Source organism: Sphaeramia orbicularis, chromosome 21 (assembly GCF_902148855.1).
Source record: "Sphaeramia orbicularis chromosome 21, fSphaOr1.1, whole genome shotgun sequence".
Taxonomy (NCBI): Eukaryota; Metazoa; Chordata; class Actinopteri; order Kurtiformes; family Apogonidae; genus Sphaeramia; species Sphaeramia orbicularis.
The window spans coordinates 49,639,948-49,655,542 of NC_043977.1; the positions used below are offsets into that span (position 1 = coordinate 49,639,948).

At 38.1% G+C, this 15,595-nt stretch overlaps 3 protein-coding genes across 4 annotated transcripts; 1 reads left to right on the forward strand and 2 right to left on the reverse strand.

Moving 5' to 3' along the window:
• Nucleotides 1-329: 329 nt before the first annotated feature.
• Nucleotides 330-9,907, reverse strand: adat3 (adenosine deaminase tRNA specific 3). 2 transcript variants are annotated; one of them, XM_030124452.1, is made up of 3 exons: nt 9,820-9,905; nt 5,470-5,532; nt 330-3,917 (listed from the first exon to the last, which is right to left on the reverse strand). In XM_030124452.1, the coding sequence occupies exon 3, from the start codon at nt 3,900-3,902 to the stop codon at nt 2,853-2,855; it is 1,050 nt and encodes a 349-aa protein (XP_029980312.1). In that variant the 5' UTR covers nt 3,903-3,917; nt 5,470-5,532; nt 9,820-9,905; the 3' UTR covers nt 330-2,852. The 2 variants fall into 2 exon arrangements, with proteins under 2 accessions (XP_029980312.1, XP_029980311.1); XM_030124451.1 differs by lacking the exon at nt 5,470-5,532 and having other exon boundaries at nt 9,820-9,907.
• alkbh6 (alkB homolog 6) lies at nt 7,181-8,569 on the reverse strand. The gene has a single exon (XM_030124454.1). The coding sequence runs from the start codon at nt 8,403-8,405 to the stop codon at nt 7,881-7,883; it is 525 nt and encodes a 174-aa protein (XP_029980314.1). The 5' UTR covers nt 8,406-8,569; the 3' UTR covers nt 7,181-7,880.
• Nucleotides 9,908-10,135: 228 nt separating the features above from the next.
• osgepl1 (O-sialoglycoprotein endopeptidase-like 1) lies at nt 10,136-15,576 on the forward strand. The gene is given in 9 exon segments (XM_030124450.1): nt 10,136-10,577; nt 11,508-11,838; nt 11,841-11,897; nt 11,971-11,989; nt 11,992-12,174; nt 13,904-14,052; nt 14,254-14,384; nt 14,989-15,060; nt 15,185-15,576. Coding segments are annotated over 9 exon segments (1,230 nt in total). The 5' UTR covers nt 10,136-10,371; the 3' UTR covers nt 15,267-15,576.
• The last annotated feature ends 19 nt before the right edge of the window (nt 15,577-15,595 follow it).

A 15,595-nucleotide genomic window follows, 5' to 3' on the forward strand; every position in this document is an offset into this window, starting at 1 on the left:
AATAAATAGGACCATAAACTGTACAACTGTCATGCATTTTTATGAAAAAGTGATTTTTTTTCCCACATCACATGGACTATTTGGAATAAGTATTTTTTTTCTTTTTCTTTTTTTTTTTTTTTGCTGTGCACTTAGCACTTGACACAGAATAAAACACAAACCCAAGAATTATCAGGAAAAGCATTATCACACACATGACTGAAGATTAATTAGTGTTTGGGGAGTAAGTACTCACGTAACAGTATTAGGTAATTAAATCCAAAATAAAGGCAGTTCAAAAGGAACAAGTATATCCAGTACTAATCAATATGTTGTTGACTACATTGGGGTTACATTGGAATATACTTGTTTTGGTAAAAGCTCTTATGCATTCTCTAACCTGAAATTTGTTTATATTTCTGATAGGTTCATGGTTGAATTTTACAGCCTTTCATCTCTAAATCACATCAGTTGCCCAGTTACAAGCAGCTGTTCGTAAAGTAATTAAGTATTAAATGTAATACATATACTTGGAGGAAAGAATTAACAGCTCTGCTGCTTGTATTCGTAGTTGGGTAACTGCAAATCTGTAACATTTCAACAGGAGCCTCATAAACACTAAGTTTCATACATGCATAGTCACAAAGATGAAGTGATTATATTCTTACATAGACTTGTAAAAACAACCAAACCCAGGCCAGTCAAGTCCAGCTGCAACAGTGCTATGGATGAACTTGCATTTCCAGCCCTACAACATGTGAACAAATTTGCTTAATCAAATATGACACAAACTTTTAAGCACTTTATCTTGAATCTCTCTCCTTGTTAATGTAAGATAAGATTTAAAAAATAACATCAAAAATTAAAAAATATATCAGCAGGGTTTTAGGTTGGTGGGAACAGATTTAAATGTACAAAATGAAATGCAAGAATTATTTCCATTATTCATAGATTTATGTTGGTCAAGTATTTTACACTAAGTGAAGCATCAGCCTGTGCCTTTTTAGAAAAATGCAGTATATGCACCGATGGATGATAAATGAAGGGAAAAACCAACAAAATGTCTCAGTAAAGTGTTTTTCCACATCACTAGAAAAGCTTTAATGGCAATGATTCAATGGTTTGTTACCTCTGCTGGAGGGATCAACACCATCCCAACCACAGAATACATTTATCTAATTTGATGCTTTAACGTACAGTACTGTGAGAAAGTATTTGCCTCCTTCCTGATTTCTTACAATTTTGCATGTGTCATACTTAAATGTTTCAGATAATCAAGGAAATTATATTAGACAATGATGACCTGAATAAATCAAAATGCAGTTTTTAAATGATTTAATTTATTAAGCAAAAAAAGATACTTGAACCTACCTGGCCTCATGTGAAAAAGTAATTTCCCTCATTATTACATCACCAATTGACTGTGACCACATTTTCATTAAGCTAAACATCATGTGGTGATGTTAAGAAATTCAAGAACAGATGAGAAACAAAGTCACTGACATCTATCAGTCTAGAAAAGGTTCTAGGAAGAACAACAGAACCAGGACAACATTTAAAGACCTGCAGGTCTCACTTGGCTCAGCCAGGGTCAGTGTCCAGGACTGAACAATTAGAAAGAAACAAAAGGGAATAATGGCATCCATGAGAGGTCAAAGGTTAAAACCACTGATGATCATAAAACACACAAAGGCCAAAAAACACCTGGATGATCCACAAGACCTTTGGGAAAATATTCTGTGGACTGATGGGACAAAAAAATTGAACTTTTTGGAAGGTGTGCATTATTACATCTGGCTTAAAACTAACACAGCATTTCATAAAAAGAACATCACATCAGCAGTCAAACATGATGGTGATATGTGATGGTCTGGGGCTGCTTTGCTGCCTAATTGATGCCTCATGACCTGGATGACCCTCTGGAATTGATGGATGAATTCTATTCTCTACCAGAAAATCCTAAAGGGGAATATCTGGCCATCAGGTCATGACCTCAAGCTCAGGCGCACTTGGGTTACGCAGCAGGACAATGATTTGAAACACACCAACAAGCAGATGTTCATGTCACCAGCAAGTCCAGGTCTTAAAAAAACAAAATTAAGGTTTTGGAGCGGCCTAGTCAAAATCCAGACTTAAATCTGATTGAGATGCTGTGGCTAAAAACCCTCCAATGTGGCTGAATTTAAAAAATTCTGTAAAGAAGGAGCAAAAATTCCTCCACGACATATAAGACTCAGTGACAGTTATTATAAATGCTTGATTGCTTTAGTTGATGCCAAGGGTGGCACAACCACTTATTAGGTTTAGAGGCAATTACTTTTTCCCACAGGGCTAGTTATTTCAGTCATTTTTTTTCCGTCAATAAATGAAATCATCATTTAAAAACTGCATTTTTTTTAGTTACTCAGTCACCTTTGTCATATATTACAGTTGTTTGATGAGCTAAAAGATTTAAGTTTGATGAATATGCAAAAATCTAAGAAATCAGGAAGGGGTAAATACTTTGTCACAACACTGTTGGTGAAACAAGTCTAACATGACTCACATCATTCACCTCAAACCATCCAGTGAGCCTTTGTGTCCTAAAGATGGTATATTGTCATTCTACAGATAACGATCCCTCTCAGGTTTGTCATTTAATTTGACACCATCTGAGAGACCTACATTTGTTAGGTCATCTAAACCACCTAATGGAAGGTCAGCACCGTGTGTAGGAAGCAACTGTTTTCCAATGACACTTTCCAGAAACTCTACCTATTAAAAATTTTATTCATAAATTTGTGTAAAATAGAAATGTTATTCCAATTGCAAAACAAGGAGTTTTTGAGGTCTGTCTCCATATTCAAATTTGACAGTCAATTAAATGTTAGTCTTTACTCCTTCAAATGTTCCTTTTCAAAGTGGTCTTCCAGCCCATTCAGATCCTCACACTGCTTGCTCAGAAGTCCTCTGTAAACCTCAAAGCGATGGTTCAGATCTTTCTGAGTGTGGAGTTTATATTTGGTCCCCAAGGCTCCATCGGCCGAGGTGGTCCCATAGAACACGCGACCTATTCTGGAGTGGACCAGTGCCATGGCACACATGACACAAGGTTCTCGTGTTACATAAAGGTCGTACCCAGTGCATATGTACGGCTGAAAGGCTGGCTCTCCCTCTGATGTGTTTTCAAAGGGATTTGAGGATGGTGAAGAAAAATGGCATGCTGGATATTGGTCATAAGAGTAACATCCACCACCCTGGCTCCGAGCCACGAGGTCAATGCAGACCATGACGGCATGATGGAGGGGATGCTTGCCCCTGCAGTCGTGGCTCACTGCAATTATTCTATCCATGGCGGGGTCGACAGCTACAGCCCCCACCGCCTCCATCCCCCCTTCCCTCCCTGCTTTGGCAGCAGTCAGTGCAGTTGTCATGTACATGTGCATTTTGGCTTTTTGAAGGGGGCTGAAGAGTTCCCCCTTCAGGGCGACCGTTACCTGCTTGTCCTCGTGAAAGGCTAGTGGCCAGTGTTTACTTGCAATCTCGAACTGGGGTCGGGTTAAAGGGGGGCGTGCAGGAACCTTAACTACAAATGGCTCACCCAATCCATCACGTCGAAAATCTGAAGGCAGCAGGGAATCAATGCTGACCATCTTTTCCTGACCATGTGCATCACTGACTAAGCAAACCAAGACCTCCAGAGGGTGGGGGCTACCCTCCTCTTTGCAAGCCCGCACCCTCTTGATGTGTTGAAGGGTTATCATTGGATAGAGGCCATTCAGCTCTCTAACAAGTCTGGATGTCTCTTTCTTGTCAACAATGGGTGCAGCAAATGCCTCTATCAGCTCAACGTCTTGTGACTGCTCATCTGACAGTACAGGATAAGCCACCCAGGAGTCCGTGTCACACGCTGACCCTTTCCGGCGTTTCCTCTGTGGCTCCATTGTTTGGGCACTCTCCTGTGGAATATGATTTCAAACCAGAACAAAACGTCAGTGTATTTGCAAGGTGAAGGATATGAAGATAAAGGCATCAGCAGAACTACAAGATTGATCAATTTGTTATTATCAGCTTTAGAGCATAAGACTTCTGCTTTGGATAGTTCCTGTATTTCTCTTAACACAGATCTCCTGATAGATGTTTTAGCTTTGTGGTCTTCAATAGTTAGAGCAAATAAAGCATAAATAAGCCATTTTTTTTTCATGGCAGGATCTATTTTAATGATAGATGATCAATCTCTTTGCAATTTAGTATTGCACACTTAACTATGCTCAGACAGCAGGTCTTAATGCACAATTCAGATTTTTGGGTGAAATCTGATGTGTGCTCATTCCTATTAACATTAAATGTGACTTCTATCAGTTTTGAGTATGAATTGAATACAACCCTGAAGCGACCCACAATGCACAAAAGAGGTCCTGATGTAAAACGTGACCATGCAGACACGCACTGTGTTTACGTAAGTAAATATGGAGACATCTTGTCTCGGCATGTGTGTGTTATGGCTGTTGTGTTTTTTTTTGCCACTCCCTCCTCCTGAGATGGAGAATTGTAATGTTTTTTGCATTTCAATGACGCAAAGGTCGGACAAATGCGGCCTGGCTGTTCAGACTGAAGTCGCATTGCAAAATATCAGATACATATTGGATTTAGGACCACATATGAAAGTGGCCTGGGTCGGATTTGAAAAAAATTGGATTTGTGCTGTTCAAACTGTCTTTAACAGATCGGATACAGGTCACATAAGGGCAAAAAAATTTAATTTGGGCTATATTTGGCTGCAGTCTGAACGTAGCCTAAGACATATTTTTTAAGCTGAATTGAGAGGTAAGATATGACTTTAATTTATGCCACCATGGGTAAATTTCACAGTTAACAGCAGCAACAAACAAGCAAGGGCAGAGAAAAAGACAGGTGGAAAAACCACAAATGAATGAAAAAAAATATATAAAGAGAAAAATAAGAAATGTAGTATTTGTATAAATATTTATGTAAATATAGAATTACAATTAATTAAACATTATATACATATTTACATTGTGGTTGCACATGGTATGAAGGGGGCTTTTACTGAGAGCTGTTCTATAGTCTGTTGGCTGTGGGGGGGGTGACCTGCAGTATCACTCCTTCTTCCACTGGGGATGTAAAAGTCTGGTGCTGAAGGAACTGCTGAATATGAATGAAACATATCAATGCTCTTGGAATTTTATCTGGTCTCACAAACCAGACTTATCTCCACATTCTCATTGGTATACTTTAGACCAATCACAATTGCTCTATGTTGTGCCAAGCCCAGGACAGACTGACTGGTGCCAGGGAATGAACTTATTTTTTTTTAAACGTTTGCATTTGAGGAGGTAAGTCCTGGCATTGAAAATCAAAATCATGTTAAAGGAAATGACAAAAAACCCAAGTATTTCTTATTATATGATCCAAATCTGTATCAAAGCTTGCCATTTTCAGGCTGTAGTTATTCACTTGAGGGAGAAGAATGTTGACTGAAGTACTTGCCCAATGACGGATTATTCCAACAGCAGCCTACTTCCTGTGAGTCAAAACCAACCTTTACAAAATCTGCAAAGTTAAATAAAAAATAAAAATATTTTAATGGTGAAAATAGCTTGACACACTACTTTGTTCCTCAAAATCATCTTCAACAGAAACTATCCAATTCAGATACTGTTCTGCAAGGATGGGACCTGTGGACAAGAAAAACATCTTAACACTTAGTTTGGAATTTACCTGATTATTATGCACTATAGTATTTTACTACACTCCAGATTTTTGTGTGTGTGGGGGGAGGGGGGGGGCGGGCTTTTTTAAAAAAACACAACAAAAACACAAATTTAAGTTTCTCTGATCCTCATGTAGTTCTCCATAGCTCTGATGTGAGCTGAACCATGGACTGTATGTAAAGTACTTGGCAGGTACCTTCAGCTGGGCATAAATTTGTATTTTATTTATTTAACCAGGTAGGAACCAATTCTTATTTACCATGATGGCCTGGCCAAGAGGCAGCATAACAGGCAGATAAAACAGTAAAAACAAAACAAAGAAAAGACTACATAAAATCTCACTTTGACTATTTTATGTAAACCAGATTCTCCACAATAGAGATGGATGAACATGTCTGCTCACTGGCTAACACCATGGAATTTTTTGGTGGCTGCATTTACTGTACAGTGATTGGTTGTTACACCTATCAATCACATCTTTTTATCATATCAAATAATGTACATAATAAGGGAAACTGAGTAGAAGTCACAGACATTCTCACTCTCAAGTCACCTCTATGAAATTTACTTACAAAGACTGAAACTAGTTTTGGAAAAGATTTGTTAGATGCAAAGTTAAAGATATTGATGTCTGACCTACATCATGGGGGCTGGATTTCTGACTTACAACAGTGTCAAACACATGCACACCTTCCTCCTCAGCCCTTCACTGACTTTGTAACACACTTTTTTGAAATACTTTTTTGTGAATGAATAAAGAAATAACAAACAAATCACACAGTGAACCTCAGTGAATGATTTGGTGAGTATGAAAATGGTGGTCATTTGCAATGACCTTAACAGTCACCAGGTCTCATCTCAGCTGAACACAAATAAGAGATCTTGGACTGATGTCCAGCACTTTCTACCTCCATCATCAAAACACCTAATAAGGGAATGTCTTTTGTTACAAACAGGTCACAAACTGTAGAATCAACACCAACAAAGAGCATTGAAATGGCTGCCGTATGACTCAACACCATACTAGGACCCTTTATTTTTTTTTTTGTTTTTACTATGGCACCCATTTGAACAGCCTTTGTTGTAATTCAGCACTATCCACTAGTAGTTAATTTATCCATTAAGTTAAAAATGGATCTTAATCAGAAAAATTACAAGTACACATTAAGATTTGCAAAAGACAGACTCCAGAATGTGTTTATACTGTTTTTAATTAATTAGTTAACTCATTGCATTTGACAGTATTTGGCCATGTTGGCTGTGCTAAATTATACCTAGAACACAAGCATTTAATATTTTATATGTATTTTTTGTACAGTGTATGTCATTTAGGACAGGAAGGAGTATTAATAATGTATCATTACAGTCATTCATCAACAAAATACCAATTAAGTGGTGGCAGCAGCTTCATAAAATCTAAGTGGTTGCTTTTCAGTATTCAATAATCATGTACAAAAAAAAAAGAAACACGCACAGTAAATAAATTCTGATGTGGTGATATTTAACTCATGTGACTGATCAGCTGTTTGCTGTATCTTCCTCAGTATTCTGATATCTTCTGATATTACAAAGAGTGAAAATGTCTCATAGTACAACAGGAATATGAAATGATGACCAAACCAAATTATTCCTGTTTCAACCCATAAAAATAAATGCTATGGAATGCTCTACTTCTGTCTATCATGAGTATCATCACTTATTGGATTTTCCTTTTGGTTACGTTTCAGAGGTTTTCCTCTAATTTGCTTGACATTTATGCAAGAATGGTTCCTACAGAGCCCAGCAGCGATCCAGAGGGGGTACTCTAACCAAGCTTGGTGTTTGCTGCTTCATTAGCTGCTATCTATCTTCTCACTCCTAGATCTCCGGTTGTTTGTACAGTACTCCTGCCACCAGATTTTTGCTGACTCTAAAATTTTTTATCATTAGTCCCAACAATAACTAAAGAAATGACAAGAGCATACCAGTGTCATAATTAACATGAAAACTGAATGACCCAATAAATAAAATACAATGGTACTGGAATCTGCTATTCTTAAAATCCATCATCAACTTCATCATCATAACTTCTACGTAACGAGGCTGAATTGATATTAAACAAAGCTAATATACACATACAAGGAATATTATTCATAGAGCAGCCTGCAGAGACAAAGCTGATGGCACTTGGTCTCTATCATAAACTATTCAGTCAACATGCAGTTTGTTGTCATTTTCTTCCCAGGATAAGCTTGTCTTCATGACTTTGGGCACATGGCGGATGGTCAGTGACACTCTGGTGCCTCTGTTTAATGTGTCCCCTGGGTGGGCCCCAGAAGCAGACAGGTTGACCACTTTGTCTGACAATGTGTCCTCGCTGCATGCCCGGATACCATGAAGAAGCTTTTGATACATGTCATCCTGCAGGATCAGGAGACTACGCTGCCTCACCAGCAGGGAGAACAGGTAGCGGTTGTCCTCTGTCTGCAGCATGTCGGTATCTGAGCTGCTGCTGCTGACTGGTGAGTAGAAGTCTAGAAGGGTGTGAGATCCCAGGCTGATGGTGGTGACAGTGGGATGATACAGAGGACCATCCTCATGAGGCATGATCCCTTCTCCTTGTTTATACTCATTCACCAGCACATGATTTGCCTGTTTCCCACTGAATGCACCCAGAGAGGAAATTTTCACACAGTGGGTCTGAAGCCATTCTGGGATCTTCTCAGCGAGCATGCCTTTGGGATGTGGTAACCCCTCCCCAGTTCTGAAGCCTTCTGCCTGACAGCTGAGTCCATTTGGTTTTTGGAGACTTATAAACCTGCTGTAGAAGGTATGTCTCCTCCTCCTCTGATATAAAATCTGGGATGTAATATACTGTTGGCGGAGCACCACTTACAACAAACTGCTTCAGTTCTTCTGAAATACAAGCTGGGTGTTCCATGCTTCCTTTAGGAAAGTCAAAATAAAATTCTTGTTAAAATGGAAGTTTCTCTTCTAATGAATCTTGGTCATTTGCTACTGACAACTAAGTCATTTGTTGAAGCATGAGGGTCACATAAAGATTTTCTAATAACCTAGAAAACAGTAAAAGTCTGTTTGCTCGCACTCACACTCCTCATTTCCTGATCTAGTGCAGTTTTTGTGACATTAAGAAGTCCTTGATTAGCCTTCATGGTTTAAATGTGCCTTATACATAATACATGTAACGTGTGAAAAATATTAAATATAGGAAGAAAAAAAAAAAAATCAAATACAGTATGTTAACATTCTTTTTGAAGTGCTGTATGTTATCCCTTAATTTAACACATACAATGAATTGATTTTTTCGCATCACTTGAAAACATTTTATATATAAAAAAAAAAGTGACAAACGCCTTTTGACATAAACATTATCAAAGTACACTAGAGCAGAATATGTGCATATATTTCTAAAGGACGGTACACCGCAGGTAAAATTATGATTAAAGTATACTGATTACGTTTCAATACACACAACAAAAAAGACAACTTTAAATGATTATGACTTTTGGGTTTCTGTAAATTGGCTTGAAGGTCTGGTTTCGACCGGCTCTACATGTGAAGTGTCATGAGATGTCATTTGTTGTGATTTGGCGCTATACAAGTAAAATCTGATTGACTTTTCTGTTATACATAGCTTTATTTCAGGTATTATTTGGGAAATAGGACCGCGAGTATGTCTTTACCAGTTCAATATTTTCGAGAATTTAATTTGTAACCCGTCCAAAAAAGAATGTAACGAAGGTGGTACATTGATATACTGTAGTACACGTTGACTGATGATTCAACTAATCTGTCTGAATTTGGGAAGACAGCAGAAAACCTAGTGGCTAAAATTAAGAACAGAAGTTAAGAGTAGACTCTCACTCAACTAGGTGAAGAAAGCCTTCTGGGTTTTAGCCACTACTCCTATCGCAAATGTTTAAAAAGTTTTCTGTAGCTACTGAGACCATTCAGTCCGACATTTTCAAAAGCCCTGAATGTAGCACGGCTGGCTGAGGGGATCGCTCAGTTCAGACATGAAACCGCGTCATGATTGAAATGCTGGTAACAGCAAAGTACCACTTAAATACAGCGATATATAACAGGTACCCTTTGATAATTGAATCATAAGAAAACATTATTTTACCTCTTCGTTTATCGACAAGAATCCTCAGCTGAAAATACCGACAGAAGAGAGAAACTCTGAGCGGTCAGACCCCATGCTTCCTAGCGTGTGCAGCTGAATAAAATGTCCACCGGAAGCAAGCGTCACAAATTTGGCCCCATAGTTTGTTTTTAACCATTTTATTGAATTATTTTATTTTAAAAAGCTAACGTTAACTTTTATATGCACATCTTAATTTTCCCACTACATTTAAAAGCGTATTTAGCAATTGCTCTTGTACTTAACTGAATGTCGCCAACATGTTGATAGACGGAATTATTTACATGTTACACATGAAGACGGCATTGAGAGAAAATGGGTATAAGTTAAAGCAAATGTGGTGTCGCGTGTGCTCAGTTTCAGGAAACCTTGTGTGTTATTGTCAGTGGAAAGTTTTGGATTTGTTCTTCTAAAAGCTCAATGATATTGTGTTGTCCGTATTTAGGAGACTTTAAAGTGTACATCTGAGGGGAGGTCACTGATGTATAAGACTGTTTACATCTAGTTTTATAGACAGGCCAAAGGCATGTTACCATGCTCCCCTCAAAAGTACCAATTCTGACGAGGCTGCCACCGTTCCAATATATATTTTGGGGGAGACACTCGTATGTAAAGGCCCCCACCTCCTCGCTAGTTTTGGGCATCGAGACGAGCTGTGATGACACTGGAGCAGCGGTGTTGGATGAGACCGGTGCAATTCTGGGGGAGTCTCTGCATTCCCAGAAAGAAGTGCATCTGAGGTAGGGGGTGTGCCAAATTATGGAGGCCCATTTCTAACATTGACGAAAAAAATCCTGTAAATGAAAATAATGAGTTATTTGTGTCATAGTAATGTATTATTAGATTAATGACCCCCATAGAGCCTATTCTCTGTTCAAGATTAGATGTAAATAACTACAAATATGCTTCAGAACAAAAAAGATACAAGATAAAAATGACATTAAAGATGCAACAATATGAAAGCAATGTAAAAGATGGCTATTTGTAAAAACAAACAAACAAACAAAAAAACGGTGTGATGTAAATGGCATATACGACGCAACAAGATGAAAACATTGTTAAAGACATAAAATGGTAAATGGAGAAAAACTGTACAAAAAAAAAAAAATGCAACAAAAAATGATGCAACACAAAACTGATGTAAATGGTGCAACAAATGGAAAAGATGCAACAATGCAAAAACAATGTTGTTTTACGTTGTTTGTAAAAGATATATTGAGACAATAATGGCTTATAAAATGCAACTAGATGAAATTGTCATGTTGGTCACACTAAATATCACTACTGACACAATTAGATGAAAACTGCACCTAAAAAAAAGAAAGACAATGACAACAGGAAAAAAAACACAGCAAAAGACCAAAGCTGCAACACAACAAAAAAGGCACAAAATGAAAAAAGCTGTTATTTGTGGTATTAAACTCCCCTTTATGGTCGAAACATGATATACGCTGCAGAAGTAGAACATTCAAAAGAATTGTAATAAGGAAATGTTTGTTCAGCATCTAAATATGCATCTAATGTAAACAAAATAAACACAAAAGAAAAATGTGATTACAACAAGTGATGCTGATTTTTTTTAAAAAGTATCATCATAAATATTAATTTTATCACATACCCCTTGTTCATGTTGATTTGTTTGAGATTTCTGTTCTCCTCTTAATGCGCGAGACTGGTGGCATCATTCCTACAGTGGCACAACAGCTTCACAGGGAAAACATAGAACATGTGGTCCAGGAGGCTTTGGACAGGAGCGGTGTGAGCCCGAGTCAGCTGTCAGCTGTGGCCACCACTGTGAAGCCAGGCTTGGCCTTGAGCTTGGGCATCGGTCTCGAGTTCACTCAGAGGTTTGTGAGGCAGCATAACAAGCCATTCATCCCCATCCACCACATGGAGGCCCATGCCCTGACCGTCAGGATGCTGCAACCTGTCGCCTTTCCCTTCTTGGTTCTGCTTATTTCTGGGGGTCACTCGCTCATTGCTGTGGCCAAAGGAGTGGGATGACTTGTTTGCTTCTGGGTCATTCACTGGATGAAGCTCCGGGTGATACACTGGATAAAGTAAGACCTGTGAAGTAAATCCTCCTTATGGGTTCATGATCTAATCATTTTAATTTTCTGTGTGGATTTACAGGTTGCCAGACGTCTGTCTCTCATAAACATCCTCTGTGTTCTACACTGAGTGGAGGCCAAGCAATTGAACTTCTGGCAAAGACTGGTGACAGGACAAGGTTCCCTTTCAGGACACCAATGGGACAAACATATGATTGCTGCTTCTCTTTTGCAGGTCTACGGAATCAAATCACAATGACAATCAGGAAACAAGAGTCAGATGAGGGTATGAAGTCACACACATTCTCTATACACACGACCACTGATCTGCAGTTGTTGAAGAACTACAATAGTACCTTGACTTAACAACTTACGAGTTTTCCGAGCAACGAGCTGTTGCTTGGTTGTTTTTTTGCTTTGAGTTATGAGTCAAATTCCGAGTTATGAACAAGTTTCAGATACACCGCCGCTAATTGTCGTAGTCAATAAAAAGAAAATGTTGGAAAGCTAGTAGGTATCCTCGTGCTGGATCCTCCATCTCTCTGCTCACCATGGCATCTTGAGGAGTACTGACAAGGTTCTCCTGTCAACCCCACTTTTATATAGCCTACTGGGTGGCTCTGAAGACACATGTGGCTCTTTCATCCTTCTGCTGTGGCTCCCTGTGGCTTTGTTCTTAAATGTAATTCTAAATGTGAAGATTACGGTGATATTGGGTATTACAGGTATTATCTCCTGCTGCACAATAAACTCAAATTGCTGTCCAGAGGGAAGGTGTTGAAACGCTTCACTGTGTGTCTGGAAGACGTAAAAAGAGGTCATCCAGAAATCATCAAATACGTCTACAAACGTCAATATGCATTGGAGATAACTTCAATGTAAGTTACACATAGGTTCAAAGCACGTTAATTTAGGTTAGAAATAAGTTCTGAATAGACTAGACCAGGGGTGTCAAACTCATTTTAGTTCAGGGGTCACATTCAGCTAAATTGGATCTGAAGTGGGCCGAACCAGTAAAATAATAACATAATAATAAATAAATAATGTCAACTCCAAACTTTTCTCTATATTTTACAGTGAAAAAAGTAAAATTAAACAATGAAAATGCATACATCTACAAACTGTCCTTTCAAACAATGTGAATTACTTGAACAAACTGAAAGAATAAGTGTAATTTTACCAATATTCTGCCTCAGTTTATCATTTCCATATGTTCATTATAGCGTACAGATCACAGTGTATCTACAAATACAGACAACATTTAGTATCTGGCAGAATGTTAAAATTGTACTTATTTTTCTTAAGACATTTCAGGTTCTTCACATTTGTTCAGATTATTCACATTTTTTGTGAAATTATACTTTGTTTTAGTGTAAATACATGAAAATATTCACGTTTACAATGAGAAAAATGTGGAGTTCTGAGTATTTATAGATTATTATGATAGAATTTTACTGGTATGACCCACTGGAGATTGAATTGGTCTGCATGTGGAACCTGAACTAAAATGATTGTTAATTTCTCAATATCTATTTTTGCATTGCACAAATTCATCCCAAGGGCCAGACTGGACCCTTTGGAGGGCTTGATTTGGCCCCCGGGCCGCATGTTTGACACCTGTGGACTAGACATTATCTCATTGTATTTCAACTTATGGGGCTAGAACAGATCAATTGCATTTCAATTAATTTGAGTTGGGAAAACTGATTTGATATACGAGCAAACTGAGTTACAAGCTTGGTCATGGAATGAATTAAACTCTTAAGTCAAGGTACCACTGTACTTGGATCCCTTACTTAAAGCTATTCAACACTGCTGCATTGAAACATCTAAAACCTATGTTCTGTTTGTTACTGGCTTATGTACTTTGTGTTTAGAGATGCACATAATTTTATTCAATGTAATGATCTCATCAAATACCAGTATTTCCAATATCATTACATTAAATCTTTTCCTCATTTAACAATGGACTTAAGTCTGGTAAGGGACATTTTACATCTTTTTATCCCTTGTAGGTATAAAACAGGGGACGTTGTTGTCATGTGTGAATGACATTGCAGCTGCTACACAGCACACAGTGGCGTCTCATCTTGCAAAGCGCACACATCGTGCCATCTTGTTCTGTAAAGCAAATGGCCTGCTGCCTTCACACAGTCCCATCTTGGTGAGAGTGTTCACACTTTTTTAAATGAATAAATCTGAAGTTTATTCAGGTCTTGCACTGACACACTGTACAGTTTGACAACATGTCTTTTTCACTCATTTTATGCTGTGTGAAAACAGAGATGGTACAAGCTGCCTTCTCAGATTATATTTTTATCCTACATTTAACGGTTTTATCAGGAACATGTTCCTTCCTTTTCAGGTGCTATCTGGAGGAGTTGCAAGCAATCAGTATATCCGTAAAGCACTGACCATTATCACTGAAGCAACAGGACTACACCTCATCTGTCCCCCACCCAAATTCTGCACTGATAATGGGGTGATGATTGCATGGTTTGTAGATTTAATGGATCAGAAAAGTTTGAGAACATTTCTACCCCTTTGCTGACAGCCATAGCATCTCTAAAGTAATGAGAAACGGTCTCATCATTTTTTGTTGTTGGTATGATATTGTATGCATTTGGTCCGTATAGTTTTGCTTTCACATTACGTTTTGAAAGTGGACCAATGTGTGCTGCCATTGTCATCTACATGTGCTGCATCCTACTTTACAGGTGTGTGTCTGAAGTTGGTATGTTGTTAATTGGGCTCAACTTAAGGTTCTTCTGTTTATTTTTCCTCTTTTTTTGCTTACTGGCTTATCAGGTTTGCACAATGTACTACAAAAGGTCTGACAACTTGAACTATCCAAAGAGTAAACCATGGTTCTATTTGAAAATTTGGTTCTAATCAAACTGGAAGGTCTGAAGTCCAGCTAGTCTAGGTTCCTGTGAAAGTGTCCTCAGGCATTTTAAGATAATTAAAATTAATGTACTTTGAGACATGAAGTCATTTTCACTTCAGTGAAATTCATCTTCATATTAACAGCTTTGACAGTGAATCAGGGTTGATTATTGATCTATCTGCTGGTCAATCATGTTCATTTGTTTTTAACTAGGAATGGTGTTGAGCGCTTAAGAGAAGGGAAAGGGATACTGCCTCCAAATGTGGATGTCAGCTATGAGCCAAAGTAAGTCAACATCACTTTGAAATAAACTAGAAGCCAATAATTACATGAAAAGATTCAAATAATGTGTTTGTTCTGTTCATTAAATGAGGAAATCCTCATTGGCTCATTAAGCGCTGTGTTGCAGGGCACCCCTTGGTGTTGACCTAACAGCACAAGTGAAGGCAGCAGCCATCAAAGTACCACGGACCAAGATCAGGATTGACTGACAGTGGTTTTGTCACTCGTGGAATTTCCCAGTTCAACATTTATACTGTGTATATACAACATAGTTTATACATAGCTGTTAATTATTATTAAAATATTTTTTTTCCAAAAATCTCCTGAGCTTTCATGTATACCTTGAACATACTAAAAATCCATTAAATTTTTGTTTGCTACAACTCTACCCTCAAATATACACCACCTCCTCTTCCAAAACACAATCCAGATTCACCTTGTCCTGATGCACTGAAATAATTTTGTGCAGAAGAAAGAACACATAATCCAACGCACAACTGTCCAATTTGCACAATGCAGCACATTTCTGTCTTGTCTT